Consider the following 27,018-nt stretch of genomic DNA (forward strand, 5'->3'; position numbering starts at 1 on the left):
TAAGAACAGTACACTCTTCCATTCTACCACAAAAATGTGCCAGGACCTTTCTTCCATATCATGATAGTAAGGGTCACCAAAACAGTTAAATACTTCTCAACTTCCCAAACCAACCCCTCTCTGATTGGACTCTGGAGAATTTAGTGATTCCTGTAAAGTTCAGGAAACTGAGATAACTAAAACTCAGTGAGTAGTTCACATTACTCTTACATAATTTTAAAATCAGAAATATTGAGTCTTACTTTTTAAAAAATTATATTTTTTCCCAAGTAGGGCTCTCCATTGAAGTTCCATGTAGCTTAAGAGCCATTGATATATTTAAATAACGTAACATAAAATGAAAGTTCAGTGTACTGATTCCTTCTTTTGCTATCTCTGAGGGTCACAGAAATCAGGAAATGACCAGGGAGCGATTCACCATGTAAATGATCAGTGTCACTCTCAGATGACTGCAGCCTTTAGAACTGCAAACATAAGCAAGGCAGCTGCTGGTGTCAACAGCTGTCCCTGGAATATCACCAGGTTATTGATAATCTAATAGACCTTCACAGCAAAAACAATGAATAGAAGGCCAGAGTAAAACCAGTGATCATGTTGTTCATCAAAACTACATCTTCATAAGCTTTAGCAGTCAAGGGTTAGCATATGTTAGGTTGATTCTCTCCTAAGATTCCCATGGACACTTTAAAGATCTCAGCACAGATTCAAAGCTAGAGAACATTCAATTGTGGATATAAGACTCACCTGCTATTTCTTCTGTCTGGAGCTCATAGCCTCTGGTCGATAACTTGTGGAACAGAGTCTTTACAAGAGAGATTCCTAAGGTCTTCCCCCCCAGCTACAAAAAATATAATTTCTGGTGGTGTCTGAGATTCCATTAGACATAAAGAACCTGATCTACTGTCATTATTAAAGGTGTGCTTATGCATGTTTGGTTGGAAACAGACCATTTTACATGCCCACTTTCACAGCATGTACAGAACACATGCTAGTAAATACAATTAAATGGATTTTTGTGTGTGTGAAATGGGGGATAAACATATTTTGCTTATTTGCATTTTCTAAACTTCTACAATGATTTTATGTCAACCTTTTATTTCTACAAAGTAATTTTTAAATCTTATGAAAAAACAGCAATTTTCGTAATCATTTTACAAAAGAGGAAATTAGCTTAGAGAAAACGGGTAGTAGCAGATGAGAAGGGCCTGGTTTCTCTAATTCCCAGGTTAGTATTAATATTTTTTGGCTCTATTATACCTCCTAAGACAATGATTGCTGAGACAAATTGGTTATGCCTCCAAAGAACTTAATGAGGGTAATAAAAGTAAGGAAATAATTACCTGACATAGACACAGAGTAATTTAATTTAGTTTGGAACCTTGGGTCCATCTGTGATTTGCCTGACTGGTACTTTCTTGTACTCCAAGCATATATTTACACACTGACAGCCAAAAGTCAGGAGTCTGCTTAAGGGATGGCTTTTTAGTCCATACAATCTTCTCTAGTAACTTATCTCCAGCTTCAACCTTTTTCCAGGTTTGCTTTTGGGGGTCATGACTCTCTGTTTCTGATTTAGACACAAGTTCTCCTTATTTAGGATTTCATCAGGAAGAAATCAAATCCCACATACACAGCACAGACTGAAGTATCTGATTTTTAAATGCTTTATTACATTAACTTTAGTATCATTAGTAGATGAATATAATCAGATTAACAAACTGGTTTGGCCACAAGGAAAAGAAAAAACATTTCTGAAGCTTCACAAAACTATGTGTGTAGTGTGCAAACTAGAACCGGTTATACTTTCATCTCTTCACAGAACACAAGTAGTGTGGTGCATCAAGAGATGTTCCACTGCTGCACCATCACCTCCAAACTGTAGAGGAGAGATGAAGGCAAACTTTGGAGGAATTTCCAAGGCAACTGCAGTCAAACATTATCTGTAAAATTGCAGGTATAGATGGCATTATACAAAAGCTCAAACATCCTTCAAAACTTGGACTATTGAAGTCTACAATTTCAATTTTTTTTAACTTACAAGGAAATCATACTCATTTAAGATACAGTTACCTCTACCTTAATCCCCAACTCAGTCAGATATTTGTAGTCTTACCAGAAATATTTGTATTAGGTAGTTGTTTTATTTCCTATTCTATTGCTTACAATTTTAAAATCCACATTAATAACTCAGAGTAACATTTATACATAGATTAACAGAAAGGTAAACTTTAATTTCCAAATTAGGAATGAAGAAAGATGTTAAATGGCTTTGCTTTAAAAGAAACAGTACAACTGTATAGGTATAAATAATGGTTTTGTGACAATAAACATGAATTTAATACAAAGATACCAGTGCTTTTGGGCCAAAGCCAACAGACTTGACTTTTTAGAAATAAGCCTAGTTTACTTCATTAAAGTAAGTGTTACGGCTGCTATAATGTATCTGGTACTGATTCCAAACATATCCAGCAATTCACTAGTTTTCCCACGTTGAGGCACTCCTGACACTGCCAGTTGATGAACAAGGATATCAGGCTCCCTGGAGACAGCTGCACAAACAGCTTCTCCAATGCCACCTTCCCTGTAGTGATCCTCCACTGTGATAACTCGGCCGCCTGTGGCTTTTGCACTGGAGATGATGGTGGCGGCATCCAGGGGTTTAATGGTAAATGGGTCGATGACACGGACAGAAATACCTTGTTGAGAAAGATGGTCAGCAGCTGCTAAGGCTTCATGGAGAGTAACTCCAGCTCCAATTACTGTGACTTTATCATTGACACTCTGGCGGAGCACCTTGGCCTGGCCAATCTCAAAATTTTCTTGTGGGGTATAAATAACTGCAGTTTCTGGTTGGCTGGTTCGAATGAAGCACATTCCCTTGGTATTGGCGGCTAGATAAATAGCATGCTCTGTCGAGATGGCATCACTTGGATAGAAAACAGTACAATTGGGAATGCTTCGGAACATGGCTAGATCCTCCAGGGCCATCTGGGAGACTCCATCTTCTCCAGTGGATACCCCACAGTGGGAACCAATAAGGTTGATATTGGCTTGAGAAATGGCTCCCATTCGGAGCTGATCAAATGCTCTAGTAAAAAAGGCAGCAAAAGCACTAGCAAAAGCAATGGTTCGACCACGTGTAGCACAGCCTAGTGCCACACTTACCATGTTTTGTTCGGCAATAACACACTCTATGAAACGCTCAGGGTGTTCTTTCCTGAATATCTCAGAAAAGGTGGAGTTCATCGTGTCACCACTCAGAACAATAACTCTTTCATTTGCACGGCCCAGTTTAGCCAGAGCCAAACCATATGTTTTCTGAGTAGCTATCTTGTCACCAACTTTGTAAGCAGGTGGGGAGGTCATTTTTATATCTGTGATGCTTATTTGAGGTGAGTCTTCCACAGGCGATTTTGGTATGAGATTCTCATTGGTCTGTATCTGACTCTCAATTAATTTGACAATTGCATCTGCTCTTTCTTTTGGCACTGGCTTTCCATGCCAATTTTCTGCATCCTCAATATTTGGAATACCCCGACCTTTGAAGGTCTTGGCAACTATAGCAGTAGGCTTGTTCTTCACTTGACTTGCTTGCCAAAATGCTTGGCACAAGGCCTCCACATCATGGCCATCCACTAAGTAAGTATTCCATCCAAAGGCTTCACAGCAATTCTGGTAGATGTCTGCACCATGCTCAAGGGGTGCAGGGCCACTTTGTCCCAAGCGGTTCACGTCGAAGACCGCCACGAGATTGTCCAAGTTGTAGTGGGAGGCAAAAGCAAAAGCCTCCCACACAGAGCCTTCTGAGGATTCGCCATCTCCCATAAGGCAGAACACCCGGTAGCTGGCCTTGTCAAGGTACTTGCCAGTATAAGCCATTCCACATGCAGCACCTAATCCCTGACCTAGGGACCCTGTTGCCACGTCAACGAACGGCAGTCGGGGGGTAGGGTGTCTCTCCAAGTCGCTCTGAAGTTTCCTCAGGTTCAGCAAGTCAGATTCACTGATGTCACCCACCTCCACCCAGGCAGCATAGAGGATAGGAGCAGCATGTCCCCTGGAGAGGATGAACCGGTCGTTGTCCGGGTGTTGTGGGTCTGTCTGTTTATACTTCATCGTGTGGAAGAAGAGGACAGACACGACCTCCGCTGCACTGCAGCACGACGTGAGCTGGCCAGAACCAGAGGCACACGTGGCCCTGATGGAATGGATCCGCAGGCGGTTGGCTGTGTCTCGCAGCACCTGCACGGTCTTCACGTCGGGCTTGGCGTCGTTGGCCATGATCTCTCTTTTGTCGGTTTGGCAGAGCAAACGGCGCCGCAGCACCCCCACAACCCACCGCGGCAGTGCTCTCACGTGACCGCCCCGCCCTCGCCTCCCCTCTGCCTGGAGGCCTAAGCTCAGCCACCAGCCAGGGCGCCCACAACGGAGCTTCCCGCGAGACTGTGGAAACGGAAACGTTGCAGTAGCCTGCACCCTCTGATGTGCACCGTTCCCTCTCTCTGTCCACGCCCAGCTGAATGGATTTTTAGTATTTACTTTGTCACGTGCATGTTCAACATTAGTAAGCATAATTAAATTTCTTTTTACCGTTCCCTGTGTTATAAATTCAAAACTAGACATTTTTCTGTGTATTATAGGAAGCTATTTGTGAGGCTGTGCTTTTTTAATGCATTAACACTATATCCGAGACATCACTCTTTCATATCAGAACATTAATAGAAAGGATACAAAGTCACTTTCAATCTGACCAGTATGGCAATGCTATCCCAACAGAGACTTTCTCAGAGCAACCAAATATCTGAATTTCAGACTTATAGAAAGAAATGCAATGACTAATTTGACCAAAATTTACAGGAAGAACAAATCTGAAACCACCCAATTGCAGAATAGAATTGCAACTCCAGTGTGCCGTAGAGTACTATTTCTGTGTTGAAATAATTAGAAGGCCAGTAGGCTGAGGTAGCTTCAGCTCCATGAGTTCCTACCTAAGGAAAGGAAACCCAAATCAGTGTAAATGATAAAAAGGAAATTTAAGCTTAATCAATCAGAAACTGCCAGCTAACTTCTAACTGGGGACTTTCCACTGGGATGACCCAAATAAGGCTAGTACTCCACTTTAACCAATCAAATATCTTTCCTTTGCTTCCAAATTCACCCTATAAAAGCCTTCTCCTTGGCTCCTTTACCAGGAGCTACCAGATTCATGAATCACTGAATGGTCAAATAAATGCTTTAATATTTTAGTGTGCCTCAGTTTATCTTTTAATGACTATTACTACAAATCATTTTTAAGACAAAGTTACTTACTTTAAAAAACTAAATTTGTGGGCCAGGTGCTGTGGCTCACACCTGTAATCCCAGCACTTTGGGAGGCCGAGGCAGGCGGATCACAAGGTCAGGAGATCGAGACCATCCTGGCTAACACGGTGAAACCCCGTGTCTACTAAAAATACAAAAAAATTAGCTGGGCGTGGTGGTGGGCACCTGTAGCCCCAGCTACTCGGGAGGCTGAGGCAGGAGAATGGCGTGAACCTGGGAGGTGGAGCTTGCAGTGAGCTCAGATTGTGCCACTACACTCCAGCCTGGGAGACAGAGCAAGACTCTGTCTAAAACAAAAAAAACTAAATTTGTGCCATTGAACTCTTCTAGCAGGCCAAGGTTATGGTTTGTCATCAATAAAACAACAATTAAAAAAAACACAATGATAATATATCATACCTTCCCATATTGCGATGTTAAACCTGTTGGTTTCTTGAGCAATAATTATTACCTTAACTTCACGTTAAAATCAGGGCACATAAGAAAAACAATGCCTGGTTCCATCCCAGAAAAACAGAATTTGAATTTCTGGACCTGGAGTCTGGGAAGCTATGTTTCTAAAATACACCCATTGATTATAATGGGTAGTAGTCAAGGTTAATAACATAATCTGGAGATAGTCTGAGACCAGTGGTTCTCAACATTAGTTGTAGTTTAGAATTATCTGGGGAGTTTTAAAAACATCTCATGTCCATGCTGCACTCCAGACCAATTATATCAGAATTTCTAGGCAATAGATCTAGGCATCAGTAATTTTAAAATCTTCCCAGGCAATTTCAATGTTCAGTCAGGGTTGTAAACAACTAACTCAGGGCGTGTTGTTACTCTTTATACTTATTATCTCTTGCATTATATCTCAGAAAAATATTTCAAATGTTATTTGCTATTTCAACTAATTCTATCATTTTAACTTTTAAGGACACATATCAGAATAAATAGTAATTATATGACACTAACAAGATTTTAAGACTTGTTGCAGGAATGTTGGCATTGGAGAAGTTCTTAAGAGGTCATCATGTATTCATAACTCTCCATGCCCTTTGCAAATTAAAGCTTGTTTATCTTTTTAGACAAATAAAGGAGGAGGAGATACAAGCAGACTAGGCTAGAACTGGTAGTACAGAAGATGGGAATTAGAGAAAAAATAATAATCACAGTAAAATAATAGCAAACTACTACAGGCTGACAGGAAAGTAGTTAATATAAACACAGGTAGCTCACCATTATTTTGGCCAAAAAGAACTCTAATAAATCCACACAATTAGTAAACATGATAGTATAAAAATGATTTATGAGGCAATGTTCACATGAATAAAAACGTGGGACTGCTTAACATTTCTTTCCAAGTTCCCACATTCTTTCACTCATTTAAAACATTGCACAGCTATTTCCTAAAGTATTAAATACAAAAATTTTAACATCAGCAAAAAATCTCAATTTTATTAAGAGATGAATGTAGTCTTGGAGATTTAATACCCTAGATAGTGAGTGTGAATTTCCCTCTATCATTCTGTGAGACCGTGTGAATTTTTTATACTATATAGAAAATAATATTTTATAAATTATGTGTAAAATACTTATAAAGCATTCTGAGATTTTGTAAAAGGAACTCTGGAAAGATATATATATACATATAATATATATATAAAAGTATATATATAGTAAAATATCTGGAAAGATATATAATATATATAAAAGTATATATAATATATAAAAAACTCATATCAATATATGTAATATATATTAATTTTATATAAAATTAATTTTATATTAATATATTATATATAAATAACATATATAAGCTGTTAATTATTTTCTTTAAGCATTTTAGTCTTTTAAATTTGAAATATATTTTAAAATATACAATTGAAAATATATAAATACAGGTAGAGCATCCCAAATTTGAAAATCTGATGTTTCCAATGCTCCAAAATCTGAAACATTTTGAGCACTGACATGTTACTCAGGGGAACTGCTCAAAGGACATTTTGGATTTGGGATTTTTCTGATTTGGAATGTTCCGTTGTTAAGTATAATGCAGATATTCCAAATTTTTTTTAATTGAAATCCAAAACACTTCTGGTCTCAAGCAAATAATTTCAACTAAAGAATACTCAACTTGTTTAAAGTATGCACAATTTCACAATGCAAAATTACCCAATATGTCTGGGAACACAACTTCATCAAATAAATCAAACAAAGACGTGATACCACCTTCTCCCCTATTTAGAAGACAAAATAGGGGAGCCAAACCCTATTTGGCTGACAAAATGTCAGCCAAAAACTTTTAAACCAGCACGCCAAAAATGTAGTTGTCTTGGAGACAAGTTCATTATTCATTTTAGAGATCATTTTGGAAGCCAGTCGAAAGTGTTCTGCAAATAGGAAAACATTATTCATTTATTATTAATCTTGGTTTATCCAGACAAAGCAGAGATTGGCAAATTCAAGTGCCTACTGGGATAGGGAGTTACCGTGAGTGCTTGGATGTCAGCTATAAGAGGGTTAGAGGGGCCTGTGTTAAACTGGAGAATACAAGAGCACTTAAAGGCATTCAAAATTGAAAAACGTATAAACATTTTGTTGGAAAAATAAAATATACCTTCAGGCTGCCACTTTTGACCCCAATTTAAAGTCTATTTAAAAGCAGCAATAATTTTTGTTTTATCTTTGCTTAAATTTTTCACTTAATTTTTTTCTCATAGTATCTAAAAGTATTCATTATAGTGTGTACTTCACATGAAAACAAAATCTAACAGGATTACCAATACAAGTAGCTATGAAGGAAAAACTTAAATAGTAGCAATTGATAAGTGTAATTTCTACTGGGCTGCAGCAGAGAAAACAGAACACACAATTACCAATTACTGAGTAGGTCTACATTGATTTGTGAAAATATACATTTTGCCATGTGAGGGTGAGTAATATTTAGGAGTTGGGAACGCTGAAATTTTACTTAAATCTTGTTTAAACTGTTAAGTTTTGTTAAAATGGAATTATATAAAATACATAAATGCTGAATTCATCTTTTGCTTCCACTGTTTAAATTTGGTTGGCTTTGGAAGCTAAAGTATGGAGCAAATGAGAATAAGATTCTTGTGTAAGGCAATAAGTTTCCTGGAAAGAATAATGTACTTTATCTTCCTGGATTATTGCTTTGAAAATTTTAACAGATGCTATCCCACTTTTTCCACAGTTACAAGTCCTTATTTTGGGGTGGGGAGAGAAGGGGCAGAAGAGAGAGGTGGCAACAAATTTAAGAAACTTGGCCCACCTCCTAGTCCCAGGAGAAAATCATAATTAATGTAGGACCAGCATCACAATGCCATTCCCTTTGGCTAGTAATGGCGGTCAGCACTTATTGACCCAGTTCTGGTCAATAAGACGTAAGTAGAAGTCTGCTTTGAGTGTAATAATTCTCATCGTTTCTTTCTTTTAGAGATGGGGTATTGCTATGTTTCTCAGGCTGGTTTTGAACTCCTGGCCTCAAGTGATCCTCCTGCCTTGGCCTCCCAGCTGGTAATAATTTCTATTAAAGATTTTCTTCCTGGTAAACAGGAGAGAGTACAAGAAGAACTGTGATCTCTTCTTTTTTTTTTTTTTTTTTTTTTTTAAGATGGAGTTTTGCTCTTGTTGCTCTGTCATTTAGTAGAGACAGTGTTTCACCATGTTGACTAGGCTGGTCTTGAACTCCTGACCTCAGGTGATCTGCCCACCTCCGCCTCCAAAAGTGCTGGGATTACAGGCATGAGATACCACGCCCAGCCATTCTTTTCAACCCCTCTATCACCACCACCAGAGGATGTGTTGGAGCTACAGCAGCCAAAAGCCTAAGGATAAGGCCGGGCACTGTGGCTCACGCCTGTAGATCAATTATTAGCCACTTTTCCTGTAAACCTAAAAGAAATTAAAATAAATAGTGCAGGCCAGGCACAGTGGCTAACGCCCAGCGCTTTGGGAGGCTGAGGTGGGCGGATTGCCTGAGGGCAGGAATTTGAGACCAGCCTGGCCAACATGGTGAAAGCCTGTCTCTACTAAAAATACAAAAATTAGCTGGGCAGCGTGGTGCACATCAGTAATCCCAGCCACTTGGGAGGCTGAGGCAAGAGAATTGCTTAAACTTGGGAGGTGGAGGTTGCAGAGAGCTGAGGTGGCGCCACTGCACTCCAGCCTGGGCGATGGAGTGAGACTCCATGATTTAAAAAAAAAAACCTAGAGATAAAAGTTAACGTGCTTAGTATGGTAGACTGGAAAAATAGAAAGTATGAGTTCTTCATAACTTCGTGGGTCCACAAGCCTTGAGACCAGCTTCTTCTAGACTCCTTGTTAAGAAAAAAATTAAATATTCCCACTTTATGAATGAGTTTCTGTTATCTTCAACTGAAAACATTTCTGGGAGATACAAAAATAGATCCCCTAAACAAGCTCCTGTAAGTCTAGTAATCAGGGAAAAAAAAAAGAAAAACAATCAAGACGGCTCACAGTGGAAGAGAAGGGGCTCTAGAAAATGTAGTTTACTCAGTATTTTTATTCTCAGTGCCTGGTCCCACCCACACACCTACAACTTTGGTCTTTTTTGTATAATTACTATTGCTATGTTGCTGTTGTTGTTATTACATTGACTATCTCTTCAAAAACTAGGATTTTTAAACTTGGTACATGGGCTTTATGTATAGAAAACACTCAGATACCTTATTATATTCATTTGCTGTCTGGCCTAGGTGGTTGGGTATGATGGAAATATGAAAATGATATAGCTGGATTTATTCTCATATAGACTAGCTACATTTAGTGGAGAAAATGCTTTTCCTTCCATCCAGATAATAACCTTGAAGTAGATTACAACAAAATCTCTTACTTTTGAAAACTAAAATATAATAACAAATGATAGCAATAGTAATTTTTTAAAATCCAAGGTATTAGACTTATATTACTCATTGTAAATCAGTATGATCAGCTTTAAATATATGAGAGGAGTTTAATTCATTCTATAAACCATTTTTATTAGATACTACTATTGTATGCATTAAATAGTGGATTAGTACTTGCACCATGTCCCACCTAACTCCTTCCCATCCTCAGGTCAAATTCAGCCCTTTGTTGAGATTTTATTTTGGCTAGGATATTTTAGCAAATGTATTGAGTTACAAATAACAAACAATAACAGTAATAACATTAATCCATTTAACCAACAAATTAATGAATTTTGGCAAATGTTTATTTCTATTTAGCTATCACAACAATCAAAATATAACTTCAATATTTCTATCATCCTCAAACATTCCTGTATGCTTTGGCATTCAGTTATTCTTCACCCTAGGCTCCACTGATTTGCTTTCTGTCTCTGAGGTTCTGTTCCTTTTTGTTTTTTATTCTTTCCTCTTCTGAACTTCAGTTTGGATAGTTTCTATTGCAGTGTCTTAAAGTTCACTGAATTTTTCTTCTGCAGCATCTAATCTGCTCTGAATCCCATCCATTGAATTTTTTATTTCAAATATTATACTTTTTATCATTAGAAGTTCCATTTGGTTCTTCTTTATATCTTACTGTCCTCATAATATTAATCTCCTTTTAATTCTTCTAGAATATATATATATATATATATATATATATATTTCTTTTTTTGAGACAGAGTTTCACTCTTATCACCCAGGCTGGAGTGCAATGGAGCAATCTTTGCTCACTGCAACCTTTGCCTCCCAGGTTCAAGCGATTCTCCTGCCTCAGCCTGCCCAGTTGCTGGGACTACAGGTGTGTGTCACTACACCCGACTAATTTTTTGTATTTTTAATAGAGACGGGGTTTTGCCATGTTGGCCAGACTGGTCTTGAACTCCTGATCTCAGGTGATCTGCCTGCTTCAGCCTCCCAAAGTTGTTGGTATTACAGGCGTGAGCCACTATGCCTGGCCCTTCTAGCATATTTTAAAAAGATTTTTTTAAAAGTCCTTGTCTACTAAGCCTATTATTCTGTCTCTCTGTTTCCATTAACTAATTTTTCTTCCGATAATGTGTTACACTGTCCAGTTTTATGGAATATCTAGTTTTTTAATTAAATGCTTGACATTATTTTGGGAGGTTGGATTTTATTTTATTGTATATTTTTAAAGAGTGTTGGACTTTGTTCTGAGAAGCCACTTGTTCCTTTTAAGTATTTTAAGTCTGTGAAGGCAAATGTAGGGTATGCTTTAGTCTAGTGTTAGTTTAGCTCCCCTACAAAAGCATAATCTCTTCAGGGTTTCCACCGAATGCCCCGGTGTGTTCAATCAGGCCCCTCAACTCTGGCTGGCTAGGACTCAAGTGTGGCTTAGCCCTCTGTGAGTTCTGGGAACTGTTTGGTTATCACCTTTCCCAAGTTGTCATTTTCCTGGCCATGTAAGATGTATGCTTTATGCAAAGGTACTCTAAAGATTTCTGGAGCTCTTTGGGCAGTTTCTCCTTATAATCATTCTGCCTTCAAAATGCTAGCCAACATAGGATTCCTGAGCTCCAATCTCTGTTGCCTTATTTGCCATGCTGTGTGTCAGATGCCCTTCCCTGTAGCACTGTCTGGAAAGGGCCTCTAGGAAGAAAGCCAGAAAGATAATGTTTTCTCTCTTTCCTAGACCACGATCCTGTGCTGCCTGTTTTCCAATATATGAAATCTATTACCTTATAAACTTTGTCTAGCTTTCTAGTTGTTTATGGCTGGAGGGTAAATCTCATTCCAGTTACTTCATCATAGCCTCAGAACAGCATTTAAAATGTTTTGAATGGGGCCGGGCGCGGTGGCTCACGCCTGTAATCCCAGCACTTTGGGAGGCCGAGGTGGGCGGATCACGAGGTCAGGAGATCGAGACCACGGTGAAACCCCATCTCTACTAAAAATACAAAAAATTAGCCGGGCGCAGTGGCGGGCGCCTGTAGTCCCAGCTACTCGGGAGGCTGAGGCAGGAGAATGGCGTGAACCCGGGAGGCGGAGCTTGCAGTGAGCCGAGATTGCACCACTGCACTCCAGCCTGGGCGACAGAGTGAGACTCCGTCTCAAAAAAAAAAAAAAAAAAAAATGTTTTGAATGTTAATACTTTATACTGGGCATATATTCTCCAGAAAACGGTATCCCAACTCACACTACTCCTGACGTCTAGCACCCCTCTGATTCCCACATTTATATTACTTCTTGAACCCAGAAGACTTTGGAATTTCCAATTACACCAATTGTTACTAACCCTTATGGTGTCATTTTAAAAAGATGTCCCTCAAAGCATGGTCTAATGAAATTTTAATTTTTAAGAACTATCAAAAAAATTTCATTGTTATGGTTAAATTTTCCAGAGAGATTTAGTACTGCTCTGATAAACCCAAAAACCCTTGGCATTTGAATGATTTTAAATTAAATTCTCTAAAACATATCAAATAACTGCCTTTCTTCTTATAAAGGGGATGTGGAGCATTAACCTTTTCTTTGATGACTAATGGTCATCATTATGACCACTGGCTATTAAGCTTTATTGAAATTCAATCAAATAAATCAAAATTACTATTGAGAATGGTGCTTAAGGAAGGTTATTCCAGCATCTTTGTTCAGAATAAATTCAATTTTTATTACTCTACTGTAGTATATTTTTCAGGGTATGTAGCTGTAGTAACAAAATAACCAAGAAAAAAGGAAGTGGCTCAAGCAAGATTTAAGTTTATTTTTCCTTCACATAAATGCTCAGAGTATGCTTGGAAATCAGGCAGCTCTGCTCAAGTGGGTTTTACAGGGTCCCAGATTCTTTTCATGGCTGCCTAGTCATTGACTCAGGTGTTGGCCTCATCTGCAAAATTGAAGCCAGAAACCACTTGGGCCACCACAGAATAGAACAAAAAGAGAATACAAGGGGACAATATATTTCTTTTTCAGGAAGCAACCCAGAAATTGTAAATTTCACTTCTCATTCTCTGTTGGTGAGAACTTACTTGCCTAGCCACACCCAACATTAAGGGACTTTGTGAAATGAAGCAATTTGCCCACTGATCTGCTGAAACTTAGGAGATTATAATACAAAGACAAAAGGAAGAACCAATACTGGTGGACAAGTTATAATCTCCACCACTTATTATTTTAACATTTAACTTTTGGTTGTGCTTTGTAGACAAACAACCTTGTAACATTGTTTATAGCATTTACAAGTTAAAACAGTTTATCTTCAAAGCAATGCTTTTACATGCTTTAGAACCAAAGCAGATTTTTTTTGACTGAATAGTGAAAATTTATTCATTTCTTTATTGCATACTTGATAGATAATAACCTTATGTAATGCTCTATGGAGGAGTTGAAGATGGTTCTTGCTCTCCAGATACTGGACTTTAATCTAATAGGGAAGACAAGGTAGGCACAACACATGATTACAGTAGTGCGCCAATAGGTGCCAAATGTTATACCAGGGCATAGAAACAAGTGCTTACTCTCAGATAGTGATCAGGAAGATGTCATTGAAAAGGTAATACTTCCACTGAAGATGAGTACAGTTGTAGAATGAGTACAATTTTTGTTAGAGTAAATATGAGAGGAAGTCAATGCAAAGTTATGAGAATAAAAAGAGAAAATTTCTAATCTGAAAGGAAGGAAAGATTCATCCTGAGAACAGTAGAGAAAGCAGGAAGATCAATTTTGAAAAGGCCTTGAAACACAGACAAGTAAGTTGTTTTGCTATGTTCTCTTGCTTTGGGGCTGAGGGTGAAGTACAATGGAAATTTTTTCATCATTTGAGTGTCTTGATCAGAGTAGTGTTTTTTAAAATTGTTTTGGTAGTGTTAGGAAAGGTAGGTCAAGTTGAGAAAGAAACAGGAAGGAAGATAATTTTATTGCAGAAACACAGAAGTCAGATAATGAAGGACTAAAGTAGGGAGTTCTTTGTCTTGTAAGTTCCATAACATTTTTTAAATGATAGTACTGATCATCAGATTTAATGCAAGCAAGTGGAATTACTTGAGAAGATTGAGAAGAAGGAGTGAGGAAGGCAGTGGATGTGCTTTGATGAATGTATTGGTTTGCTAGGACTGCTACAACAAAGTGTCACAAGTTGGATGACTTAAACAACAGAAACTTACTGTCTCTCAGATCTGGAGGCTAGAAGTCAAAATTTAGTGTATCAACAGGGTTGGTTCTTTCTGAGGGCTGAGAGACGGATCTGTTCCTGATCTCTCTCCCTGACTTTAGATGGCTGCCTTCTCCCTATGTCTTCATGTCATCTTCCCTCTATGCATATCTCTGTGTCTAAATTTCCCCTTTTCATAAGAACATCCCCCATATTGGATTAGGGTACACCCTAATACCCTCATTTTTACCTTTCTGTAAAGACCCTAAAACTACCTCTGTAAAGACCTCCAGATAGGGTCACATTCTAAGATACTAGTGGTTAGGACTTCAACATATCTTTTGGGGGGACACAATTCAATCCATAACACTTGGCTTGTAGCGGCATAACCACAACATTTACATGGAGTTCTCCCTGTGTACATGTCTGAGTCCAAATTTCTTTTCATAAGGACACCAGTCATATTGGATTAGTGGCCTACACTTCTGCAGTATGACCTCAAGTAATTATATCTACAGTGACCCTGTAAGGCTCTTTGTGACCTAAATAAGGTCATGTTCTGAGGTACTGGGGGTTAGGACTTCAACATATCAATTTAGTGGGAGAGGTGAGGGAGGCACAATTCAACCTACAACAATGAAGATTCACCTGAAGTATTCATTGCTCTAAAAAACTCAATAAAATTTAGGAAAATCTATCACTTATTCATATATTCATAAAGATATGTGACTTATAACGCCTTATAAATATGACAATGAGAGAACAAAAACATTGTCAAACTCAATTTTTATTGATTCTGCTACTATGTATGTGTGGTTAAGACAAGGTATCCTAAAACAAAATTTAATAAAATGATCTTAACAAGAATAACCAAAATTTCCTTCTTTCGACTTCAAAGCTTCCTTTCATTAACATTGTTCTTAAAAGAGAAATAACACTTGCAGCCTAATCTCAATTATCAACCCGTATATTTTGGTTTGCAGCAGCATATCTCTAATGCACCACTTTATTGGTGCATTATTGCCACTGTACTCATTAAATTCAGCTTTCCTCAGTCCTCCTCATTTTAATTGGAAAAAAGCTAAAAAATACACTATTTTGAAAAATTCAAACACTGTAGAAGAATACAATGAAAGGTCCTTTCCTGAGCACCCTACCTCAATCCTAATCTCGTAAATTACAAACAGCATATTGTAACTCCATCCACATATCTTCTATGCATGAATGGGCATATATATGTCTTCATTCCACACTTTATTGTAAATGGGATTTATTTTGCACATTGTTTCATAACTCATTTTTTTCTACCTAACAATTTTGGAGCATTTTTCCACACAGGTACATATCAATCTAACTCATTTCTTTAAAACAGTGGCAGATAATTCTTTGTAACATATTTAACTTGTGTAAGGAGTTAAATATGTTACAAAGGGGATTTGGACGACCACCAGATGGCACTAGCACACAGTTTATTTGGGCAGAGATGGACAGATTTGCCTGGGGGTGAGGGTGGGGGTTGGGGTGAGGACAGGGGCAGTTTCTCAGTGACAGCATGATACCTTCCAAAGGCAAAGGTGCAAAGGCGACTTTCCAGAAGGGTCATAGAGGAAGATCTGAGGGGGAGTATTTAGAGGGGGTTATGTGTCTAGGTGGTGTCACTCCGCAGCATGGTGGGAGTCTCTGGGCAAAGAACTTTGAGAGAAGCAGTGGCCCCAGCGTTTATCTAATCTATGGGACCTACGGTTAGCAGATGTTGGGTGCAGTTTCTCAGGATGTGCAAAGCAGGCAGGCTGTAAATGGCTAACAATCTGCTTTTGGGTGCTATAGTTTAAAACAACTGGATGTGTAGAAATTTAAGTTTGGCCGTAGCCGGCTTTTGAGTTAAGAAGTCCCAGCCTGCTGTGAAGAAGTAAACAACACAGGGCCAGGGACCATTTTAACTCATTTTTGTAACAACTAGCTCCTTATTGAAAGGCACTTTATGATTTTTCCCAAGCCAAAAAGAAAAGAAGAGTCACAAACAGGTCAAAAGAAAAATTACTAATTTATATATGACAAAAGTCTAATTTTATAAGTATAATCAGGACTCCTAGAAATAAGAAAAATGATAAATTAGCACAGCTGTCTCCAAAATCAACCTTGAAAACTACAGAAACAGGAAGAAATTGGCTGTTGGAAGTAAATGAAGACTGTGAGAAATCCCTGGGAAGAAGGGAACTAGTGACTAGAAGGGAGGGAGGCAGCCAAAGAGCACAGCAGTCACATGGGGAGGAGGATGTCCCTGGAAGCTTGGGAGGCTCTGGAGAGGTCATATATAATTTTAGCTCTTGTCTCCTGTACTTCACCTGGGAACCTTTGCTGCCCTCCCAGTGTTGTGAAGCACTACCAGAGGAGCACAAGGCCAGGCTAATAAGGAGCTGATAGAAATAGGACTAGGATGAATTGTACCCTGGAATGTTCAGGCCTCCAACTCCTGTCAGCAGAGGTTATTGGTCCCTGGAGCTCTCTCCTCTGAAACTTAACCCTTCTGCTTTCCTCAAATTCTCAAAAAAGGATTCAGTTGAGACTGTGTCTTTGAGCACTTCCCTAATAGACAACACAGAGCAGTATAGCTGATTTCATCAGTAAATTAATGTGATGCTACAGGTTAAAAGAAACTAGGTACCTATATTAGTCCATTTTCACACTGCTATAAAGATACTACCGGAAACTGGGTAATTTATAAACAAAAGAAGTTTAATTGACTCACACTTCCGCATGGCTGAAGCCTCAGGAAATTTATGATCATGGCAGAAGGTGAAGGGAAGCAAGGCACATCTGACATGGTGGCAGGAGAGAGAGACAGCAAGCATAGGAAATGACAGACACTTATCAAATAACCATGTCTTATGAGAACTCCCTCACTATCACAAGAGCAACATAGGGGAAACTGCCCCCGAGATCCTATCACCTCCCACCAGGTCCCTCCCTTAACATGTGGGGATTACAATTTGAGATTAGATTTGGGTGGGGACACAGAGCCAAATGATAACATTCCACTGCTGGCCCCTCCCAAATCTCATGTTATTTTCACATTTCAAAACCAATTATGCTTTCCAAACAGTTCCCTGAAGTCTTAACTGATTCCAGCATAATCTCAAAAATCCAAGTCCAAAGTCTCATCTGAGACTAAGCAAGTCCCTTCCACCTACGAGCGTGTAAAATCAAAAGCAAGTTAGTTACATCCAATATAAAGTGGGGGTACAGGCATTGGGTAAATGTTCTCATTCCAAATGGGAGAAATTGGCCAAAATAAAGAGGCTACAGGCCCCTTGCAAGTCTGATATTCCGATACCCAGCTGGGCAGTCATTAAATCTTAAAGCTCCAAAATCTCCTTTGAATATAGAGATGGAAAATACAAAACATAAATACAAAATATAAAACATGATGCAAGGCAGTGTACAGCTTCTGTGGCTGCTTTCACAAACTGGTGTTGAGTGCCTGCAGCTTTTCCAGGAGCACAGTGCAAGCTGTCAGTGGATCTACCTTTCTGGTGTCTGGTGGATGGTGACCCTCTTCTCACAGCATCACTAGGCAGTGCCCCAGTGGGGAATCTGTGTGGGGGCTCCAACTCCATATTTCCCTTCTGCATTGCTCTAGCAGAGGTTCTCCATGAGGGTTCTGCCCCTGCAGCAGACTTCTGCCTGGACATCTAGGCATTTCCACACATCCTCTGAAATCTAGGCGGAGGTTCCCAAACCTCAACTCTTGTCTTCTGAGTACCCACAGACCCAACACCACATGGAAGCTGCCAAAGCTAAGGGCTTGCACCCTCTAAAGCAATGGCCCAAACTCTACCTTGGCCCCTTTTAGCCATGGCTACAACTGAAGCAGCTGAGATGCGGGGCAGCATGTCCTGAAGCTGCACAGAGCAGAGGAGTCCTGGGCCAGGCCCACAAAGCCATTTTTCCCTCTTCACCCTCTGGGCCTGTGATGGGAGGGGCTCCAATGAATTTTCTGACATGTTCTGGAGACATTTTCCCCATTGTCTTGGCTATTACAACATTCAGCTTCTAGTTACTTATGCAAATTTCTGCAGCTGGCTTGAATTCCTCCCCAGAAAATGAGTTTTTATTTTCTACCACATGGGCAGGCTGCAAATTTTCCAAACCTTTATACTCTGTTTCACTTTTAAACATAAGTTCCAATTTCAAACCATCTCTTTGTGAATGCATATAACTGAATGCTTTCAGAATAAGCTAGCTCACCTCTTGAATGCTTTGCTGTTTAGAAACTTCTTCCATCAGATACCCTATATCATCTCTCTCAAGTTCAAAGTTCCACAGATGTCTAGGGCAGGGGCAAAATGCCACTAGTATCTTTGCTAAAGCATAGCAAGGGTGACCTTTGCTTCAGTTCCCAATAAGTTCCTCATCTCCTTCTGAGACCACTTCAGCCTGGACTTCATTGTCCATATTACTATCAGTATTTTGGTCAAAACCATTCAACAAGCCTCTAGGAAGTTCCAAATTTTCCCTCATCTTTCTGTCTTCTTCTGAGCCCTCCAAACTGTTCCAACCTCTGCTGGTTACCCAGTTCCAAAGTCACTTCCACATTCTCAGGTATCTTATAGAAATGCCCCACTACCTTGGTATCAGTTCTCTGTATTAGTCTGTTCTCATACTGCTATAAAGATACTACCTGAGACTGGGTAATTTATAAACAAAAGAGGTTTAATTGACTCACACTTCCACAGGCTATACAGGAGGCATATAGGGAGCCCTATATGCCATATATGCCAAGGAAACTTGGCAGAAGGCAAAGGAGAAGCAAGGCACTTCTTACATGGTGGCAAGAAAGAGAGCAGGGGAAATGTTGGACACTTATCAAACAACCAGATCTCACGAGAACTTCCTCACTATCACAAGAACAGGATGGGGGAACTGCCCCCGTGATCCAATCACCTCCCACCAAGTCCCTCCCTTGACATGTGGGGACTACAATTCAAGACGATATTTGGGTGGGGACACAGAGCCAAACTATATCAGTACCTGAGGAGAACTTATAATAAAAGAAACTTGAAGCACACTGAATAACACATACCACATGAAGCAGATTTATTGGAAGAGATGGACCAATAAGCAAGCACCATATATATCTGCAAGAGTTAAGGAAGGATATTGATGATATAACAAAGAAATAAGAAATTACTTTTAAAAATTGTAAATATTTATTTTAAAAATGAGATAGTTAAAATGAAGATGACAATAGGTGGGATATACAGCAAGATGATTACATCAAATAAGAAAATAGTAAATCAGGGCCGGGCGTGGTGGCTCACGCCTGTAATCCCAGCACTCTGGGAGGCCGAGGTGGGCGGATCATGAGGTCAGGAGATCGAGACCGTCCTGGCCAACACGGTGAAACCCCATCTCTACTAAAAAATACAAAAAATTAGCCGGGCGTGGTGGCAGGTGCCTGTAGTCCCAGCTACTTGGGAGGCTGAGGCAGGAGAATTGTGTGAACCCGGGAGGTGGAGCTTGTAGTGAGCCAAGATCGCACCGCTGCACTCCAGCCTGGGCAACAGAGCAAGACTCCATCTCAAAAAAACAAAAAACAAAAAACAAAAACAAAAAAAACAGAAAATAGTAAATCGGAAGATCAATAGAAACTCTCCCTAGGGCAGCAGAAATAAATAAAGAGATGGAAAATACAAAACATAAAAATGAAAAGGGGGCAATAAAAGTTAGGGAGGATAGTATTATCAATGCCCAGATAGTATAAATTCCAAAAGCAAATTGAAAGAGGCCACAGATTGCCAAAGATGTATGTAAGAAAATACCAATACCTAGAAATATAAAGTAAAATTGAAGAAGAGCAAAGACAGCAGATATTATTAAACAATTCCGCAAAGCTAAACCACTCACAAAGGAATGAAATTTATGATGCAACTTCACAATAGGAATATTGGACTCACATTCTCCAAGAGAATATGAACTAATATATTTGTGGTTAAAAAAATTTAACATATTGTATTGTGAAGTGTGGCATATAAACATAAAAGTGCACAAAATGGAAACGTGAAAAAGAAAGAGTAATTATAAAGCAAACACCAAGGTAACCACCAAAGAGGTGAAGAAATATTGCTGGCCACCTATAAAAGTATCTGTAAAAAATGTAACCCATTTTGCCTGATTTTAAATTTTATATAAATGGGGTTATACTGTATATATTTTTTTGTGCACTGCTTCCTTTACATTATGATAAAAATTTATCCAACTGGTTTAGTGTACTTGTCCTTTGTTCATTTCATTGCTATCTAAAATTTACCACACAACACTGTTATTACAAATAACACTACTGCTATTCTTGTATATGTACCCTGAGAGAAATGTGCCGGAGTTAGTCTATGGTATATACCCAGGAATGACACTGCTGCCTTAGAAAATGTACACATTTTAACTTTTAGATAATGCCTAACTGGTTTCCAAAATTGTTAAACAAAAGTTGGCTCTTTGAAGTCAGGAATAAGACAATGTTGCCTGCCCTCTCTCCCTCCTTGCCTCCCTCTCTCCCTCCCTCCCTTCCTTCCTTCCTTTTCTTCTCTTTCTCCTTTCTTTCTTTTTCTTTCTGCTTTCTGTCCCTTCTCTCCGTCTCTTCTTTCTTTCTTTTGAGATGGAGCCACTCTGTTACCCAGGCTGGAGTGCAGTGGCAGGATCTCCACTCACTGCAACCTCCACCTCCCAGGTTCAAGCAATCCTCCCACCTCAGCCTCCCAAGTAGCTGGGGTTACAAGCATGCAGCACCATGCCTAGCTGATTTTTGTATTTTTAGTAGAGACGGGGTTTCACTATGATGGCCAGGCTGGTCTCACACTCCGAACTCCTGACCTCAAGTGATCTGCCTACCTTGGCCTCCCAAAGCGCTGGGATTACAGACGTGAGCCACCGCACCTGGGTGTATTTTACAAAAATCTAGGCCTGTAATTTTAACATAGGAAAATATTTCATTATTCTTAAAAAAATTAAAAAAAAACACCTTTGGCTCTCCCGGTCCTCAATTACGTAGGTTTTTGTCCTTGTTTCAATAGTTTATGCTTTTTATTCTATTCTACCTCCTTTTTTGACCTTATTTTGTTGTTTTTTTTTCCCCCTAACCTCTTGACGTATGGATGGCTAGTTCTTAATTTTCAGTCTTTCTTCTTTTCTAATATTTATACTGAAGCCTCTAATATTTACACGAATGGAGCTAATTATTACTTCAGGTGCATCCCACTAGTTTGGATATTTATTGTTTTTGTTATTGTTCAGCCCAAACTATTTTCTAATTCCCATTATGGCTTCTTCTTTAGTTCCTGACTTATTTCAAAGCACAATTTTTAAATTTCTCAATATATGACAATTCTCTAGTTGTCTCCTTGTTATTGGTTTCTAGTTTAATTATGAGGTGGTCAGAGAACATATTCTATAGATTTAAATCCTTTCAGATTTGTTTAGACTTGCTTTCTGACCTAATGTGTGATCAATGTTTTTAACTATACCATACGTATTTAAGAACACATGTATTCTTGTAAGAACTGGAAGCACTATTCTGTGTAGATTTGTTAGGTCAAATTTTGTTGTGGTCAAGTCTTCTCAGTCATTGGTGATTGTTTATCTGTTTGTTCTATTATTTACTGAAAAATGGCATGCTAAAATTTCCACCAAGGCTGTTGGTTTTTCAACTTGAAACTGCATCGGCTTTTCCATTATATATTTTGGGGCTATGTTACTAGATGCACATGAATTTAAAATGGAAACTTTTTATCATTATGGAGTGATCTTTTATATCTACCATATTACTTTTTGACCTAAAGTCTATTTCATATAACATTGATATATGTATACCAGCATTGTTTCAGTTAGCATTCACCTAGCATAACTCTTTCCATTTATTTTTCTATTTTCGTGTACCTTAGATGTGTCTTATAAACAGGATACAGTTGGATGTTTTCAATACAATCTGACTTTTTTTTAGTTGGGGGAAGTTATTTCGTAATTACTGTTTTATGGATTTAAATCTACTGCCATATTTTTTTTATTTTCCTGTCTTATGTTTCATGTTTTCTCCTTTATTTTCTTAGTTGGAATTACCTGAGTATATTTTAATCATTCCATTTATTTTATTTTCTCTACTTGTGTGTAGCCTGTACAAAGTTAGGTACCCTGTTTCTATTCTTTTAGTTGTGACACTAGAATTATGCATTTGTACTTATTGTATCAATACCTAATGTTAATCAATACTTAATCCTTACACATACATACAACACACACATACACACACATCTGAGTATATTTGTTAAAGTACAGGAAAATATCTCTAAAGATGTCTCCAAATCATCTACAGTGGTTATTGCACGGGGCAAAGGGGAGGTTGAATTGGGAGGGGAAAAGTTGGGGGATTCATTTTGCTTATCACAGTGGTGCATACATATATTAAATAATGACAAAACATTAGCCATCATTATTATCTTTATTCTTGCTCTGTATAATTCATGTTTGTATTTGCTACAGTGTATTTTGAACATATACAGTATATTTTTAACATGTCTATAATCAATGTTATTTAGGGGTTGAATCTGAATGAGGAAAATATGAAGATTTATTTCTAAAACCCAACTAAAAATAAAAAATAAAAGTTTCAAGATATATGGTTTATTGAGTTGTTGGCAATTTGAAGTTTAGGAATGGGTTAGGAGTAGGTAGGAATTTTATGATCAATAGAGCAATCAGTAACAGCTAAAATAGCCAGAAGGAAAATTTAATAATTAAAAGATTTGCAGTAACATAGAACTTAGGAGGGTGATCTCCACAGGGCCAGACTTAGGGAATGGGGTAGGGTGGGTGAAAGATGGCTTCACAGGAAGTGGCTAAAGTATGGAGCTAGGGTGTAAATATTCTAGATTAATTGGAGTCTTTCACAGAGTACTGTCATGTGCATGTAACAATGTTTCGGTCATGGACTGCATTACAATGGTGATCCCATGAGATTATATTATATTTTTACTGTACATTTCTTATGTTTAGATACACAAGTACTTACCATTGTGTTACAATTGCCTACAGTATTCAGTAGAGTAACATGCTGTACAGGTTTGTGGCCTAGGAGCAATAGGCTATACCATACAGCTTAGGTGGGTAGTAAGCTATACCACGCAGGCTTGTGTAAGTGTGCTCTATGACATTCACATGACAAAAAACAAACAACAAAACCCCCATTGAAATATTTCTCAGAAAGTATCCCCGTCCTTAAGTGATGCATGAATGTGCTGCCTCCACAGTATATATTCAAAGGTGACCTTCATTGCGTAGATTCACACACACAAAAAAAGCCATGTGAAAATACCCTGCCCCTAGATTTAGGAATCTTCTGGACACACTCTTGTTTACAATTTAAATTATTTCCAAAAATTGATATATCTGTCGATTAAATACAAGTATTTGTGCGGCAGGAGAACAGGGTCTGGAAGCAGGGAACCTAGGACTAATTTGTGCTGACGGGATATCAGTTGAAAGACTACTCCGCTTTCAACCCCTCCTTTTTCTGCATGGCAGTTGCTGCCTGGCAGTTGCAAGCCCTTCTTTTTCTGTGTGGCAGTTGAAAAATGAAAGTGCCTCAGATTGGTCCCCTTCCTCAACCAATCAGACTTGTGGCAGACCAATGGGAAACCTCTAGGAGGCATTTAAACCCCAGGAAATTCTGCAACCTGTGCTTTTGAGCAGCTTGCCACAGCCTGCTCCCACGCAGTGGAGTAGTGTACTTTCATTTAAAATAAATCTCTGCTTTCGCTGCCTTGCTTTATTTGTGTGTTTTGTCCAATTATTTGTTCAAAACGCCAAGGACCTAGCCAACTACCCTCAACTGGTAACAGCTGCACACACATATCAAGGTACACCAGCTTCACCCTGCCTGGAGCTTCTTCCCATGCCTAGTTTTCTCTTACAATTCCGGTCTTTGCTCAATTATCACTTCTAAAAGAGGACTTTATAGAGACCACCATGTGTAAAACAGATTTTCTACATGCCCCCGCCAGCTAATTTTTGTTAGAGTACTTATATTATTTGAAATAATATTTTTACATGCCTCCCTCCCCTGGAAAATGAGCTGAGTGAGGGATATTGTTGGAGTATCCCCAATACCAGGCACACAGTAGGCATTCAATAAATAGTTTTTGAATGATTACATTGTCTACGGAATTCTAACATGTATGGGTGAAACAAAGACTCGCACATGCTGTGAGAAAAAAACAAAAACTGGGTTGGCAGAGGCCTTGAATATGAGGAAGTGGCCCTTCCGGATAAAGAAACTAAGACTCGGCCGGGCGTGGTGGCTCAGGCCTGTAATCTCAGCACTTTGGGAGGCCGAGGCGGACGGATCACCTGAGATCAGGAGTTCGAGACCAGCCTGGCCAACACGGCGAAACCCCGTCTCTACTAAAAATACAAAAAAAAAAAAAAAAAAAATCAGCCGGGCGTGGTGGCGGAGGCCTGTAATTCCAGCTGTTCGGGAGGCTGAGGCAGGAGAATCGCTTGAACCCGGGAGGAAGAAAGAAAGAGAGAAAGAGGGAATGAGGGAAGGCGGGAAAGAGGGAAAGAAGAAAAGAAAAGAAAGGAAAGAGAAGAGGGGCGGGGCAGGTCAGGGCAGGGCAGGGCAGGGCAAAAAAAGACTCAATGCAGGAAAGGACTTGCCCAAGGTAATCTAGTACGTGGAAAAGCAGAAGGCAGGAGCCTGTGTCGCGCAAGAGCTCCGGGGAGCCAACACCGAGCGGCCCTTTTGAGAGGGTCCCAGCCCCTGAGATGCGGGAGCCCGCAAGAGGGAACCTCTTGTCTGAAGAGGTTGCTGCGCTCTGGAGTCGTGCTCTGGGACAGATGGGCAAGCTCCGCTCTTGGGGCCGGAAGCGTGTAGCGTCTCCACCCGGGCTCCAATCCCCAGCCTCGCACTCAGCACCAGGCAGAGTTCAGCCTCCTGCCGCAAGCTCCCTTCCGCCGCTCCCGACGAGCACGCAGGTCTGGCTGTCCGTTGGGCTAGCTAGGGCTTAAAAGCCCAACACGGGCGAAAAAGACGCGGTCTCAGTTAACGGGGACGCTTTAGAGCAACGCACTCGCCTCTCCTGTTCCGGTTGGGTTGGCGCCGGCTTCTCAGGCGCCACGTGGGATTCGGCCCGGGTGCTCTTGTGAGCTGCTGCTCCTGCGGTTGGTGAGATTACCTGGGTCTAGAGTGCGGAGCTGCTCCGTGGCCACGAGGACGTCACCATGGTGGGCCCCCTCCTGCTCCCCCGAACCGCTCGGTTGGTTCCCCGGAAGGCTCTTGTTGAGCAGGCAGAGAGGGAGGGTGCCGTTTCGGGAACCTAGGAGAGGGGAGGATGCAAAGTGTTTATTTTCAGGGAGTGTGCGGGGTGCGGGGCGAAGCCTCTGGGAGGCGAGTCCCAGGCCCAACGCCTGGACCTTAGAGTTCCGCGTCCGAGTGCTGAAGTGCTCACACGTCGCCTTGCTCCTCTTTGCCTTCTGCCTAACTTCTCGCTAGTCACTACTTCCTGGGGGAAACCCGGCACCTTTCCATTGTAACGCATCGAGGAGTTTGGCAAAACTTCTGAAATCGCTGGCCCTACACACCTCTGCCTCTCTGGCCTACGTAGACTCAGTATGGGTTTAGTCGCCTCTTCCTCGGAGTCCGTTCACCTCTCGTTAGTGCCCTGAATCCTGCCGTTACGCCCCCATTCCCTCCAGGGCACTGAAGCAGTTTTGTTGTTTTTATTAAAAACTGAGTAGATACAAAAGAGTGTTACTAAAGCACATTTCTAGTGTAAAGATTAGCAGTTTCAGGAAGTCTCGTTTACCCATTATGTAGTTTTAAGAAATAAAACATAGCCTTTGAAAGCCCTGTGTTACCTTCTTTGAACCTATAACTTTCAGGAAACCTTAAGAAGCAAACATCTAAGTTTTGTATTTATAATCTCACTACTTTTCTTTATAGTTACTACATATATTTGTATTCTGAAACAGTATGTTGTTTCTTCTTGTCTATTTTTTACGTAATCGTTGTGTTCTTGAGAGTAATTCTTGCATAGAAACATGCTTTATAAATTTTTTTCAATTAATTTTTAATAAAAGCAAAATTTTAAAAGTTTATAATCTGGTCAAAAGTTATGATATTGTGTCCACAATGTGGCCTCTTTGTTTCTTTTCATTTTTTTCTCTTCATTGTATGCCATTTTTGTCTTACAGTCTGGTTCTTTCGTTGTTTCGCGAGTTTTTTGTGCTTTATTTTGATCCACCGCTGACGCATATTTTGTACTTTAGATTGTACACATTTGTGTAAATTCAGTGTTTGCTTGTCACTTTTCTTGTGGGATTTCCAACTCTTTATAGTGTTAGTTTTTTTCCCCTTTTCAGAGTGGAATATGAGAGCAATTACATCTCATTGTGTTTGAGTGATTGGGGAGATAGATTGGTATTTGACTGTAGCTGTCCTTGACTATCAGAGCTTCACTTTTTATCAGGCTGTATAGTAGAAGTATGTTGCTTTGGCATAGAAGTCAAAAGAGTGGCATATGAATCTGTTTTCATTGGCTCATTTCTGGCTGTGTCATTTTTTTTTGGTATAACCTCATTAGTGGT

At 39.6% G+C, this 27,018-nt stretch overlaps 2 protein-coding genes across 3 annotated transcripts in view; one reads left to right on the plus strand and one right to left on the minus strand.

Annotated features, from left to right (window-relative positions):
* Positions 1 to 1,650: 1,650 nt before the first annotated feature.
* On the minus strand, positions 1,651 to 4,439 carry TKTL2 (transketolase like 2). The gene has a single exon (XM_004040583.4). The coding sequence runs from the start codon at positions 4,279 to 4,281 to the stop codon at positions 2,404 to 2,406; it is 1,878 nt and encodes a 625-aa protein (XP_004040631.2). The 5' UTR covers positions 4,282 to 4,439; the 3' UTR covers positions 1,651 to 2,403.
* Positions 4,440 to 22,861: 18,422 nt separating this feature from the next.
* Positions 22,862 to 27,018, plus strand: part of TMA16 (translation machinery associated 16 homolog) — a 28,542-nt gene continuing 24,385 nt past the window's right edge. For both annotated transcript variants that reach the window (XM_004040584.5, XM_063705630.1), the window contains exon 1: positions 22,862 to 25,656. In XM_004040584.5, coding sequence (XP_004040632.1) covers positions 25,654 to 25,656 — 3 coding nt within the window. In that variant the 5' untranslated portion in view covers positions 22,862 to 25,653. The remainder of the gene's footprint in view (positions 25,657 to 27,018) is intronic.

The sequence above is a fragment of the Gorilla gorilla genome, chromosome 3 (assembly GCF_029281585.2).
Source record: "Gorilla gorilla gorilla isolate KB3781 chromosome 3, NHGRI_mGorGor1-v2.1_pri, whole genome shotgun sequence".
NCBI classification, from domain to species: Eukaryota; Metazoa; Chordata; class Mammalia; order Primates; family Hominidae; genus Gorilla; species Gorilla gorilla.

Coding starts and splice junctions, on each gene's coding strand:
- TKTL2 (XM_004040583.4), bottom strand. CDS start 4,281: ATGGCCAACGACGCCAAGCCCGACGTGAAGACCGTGCAGGTGCTGCGA.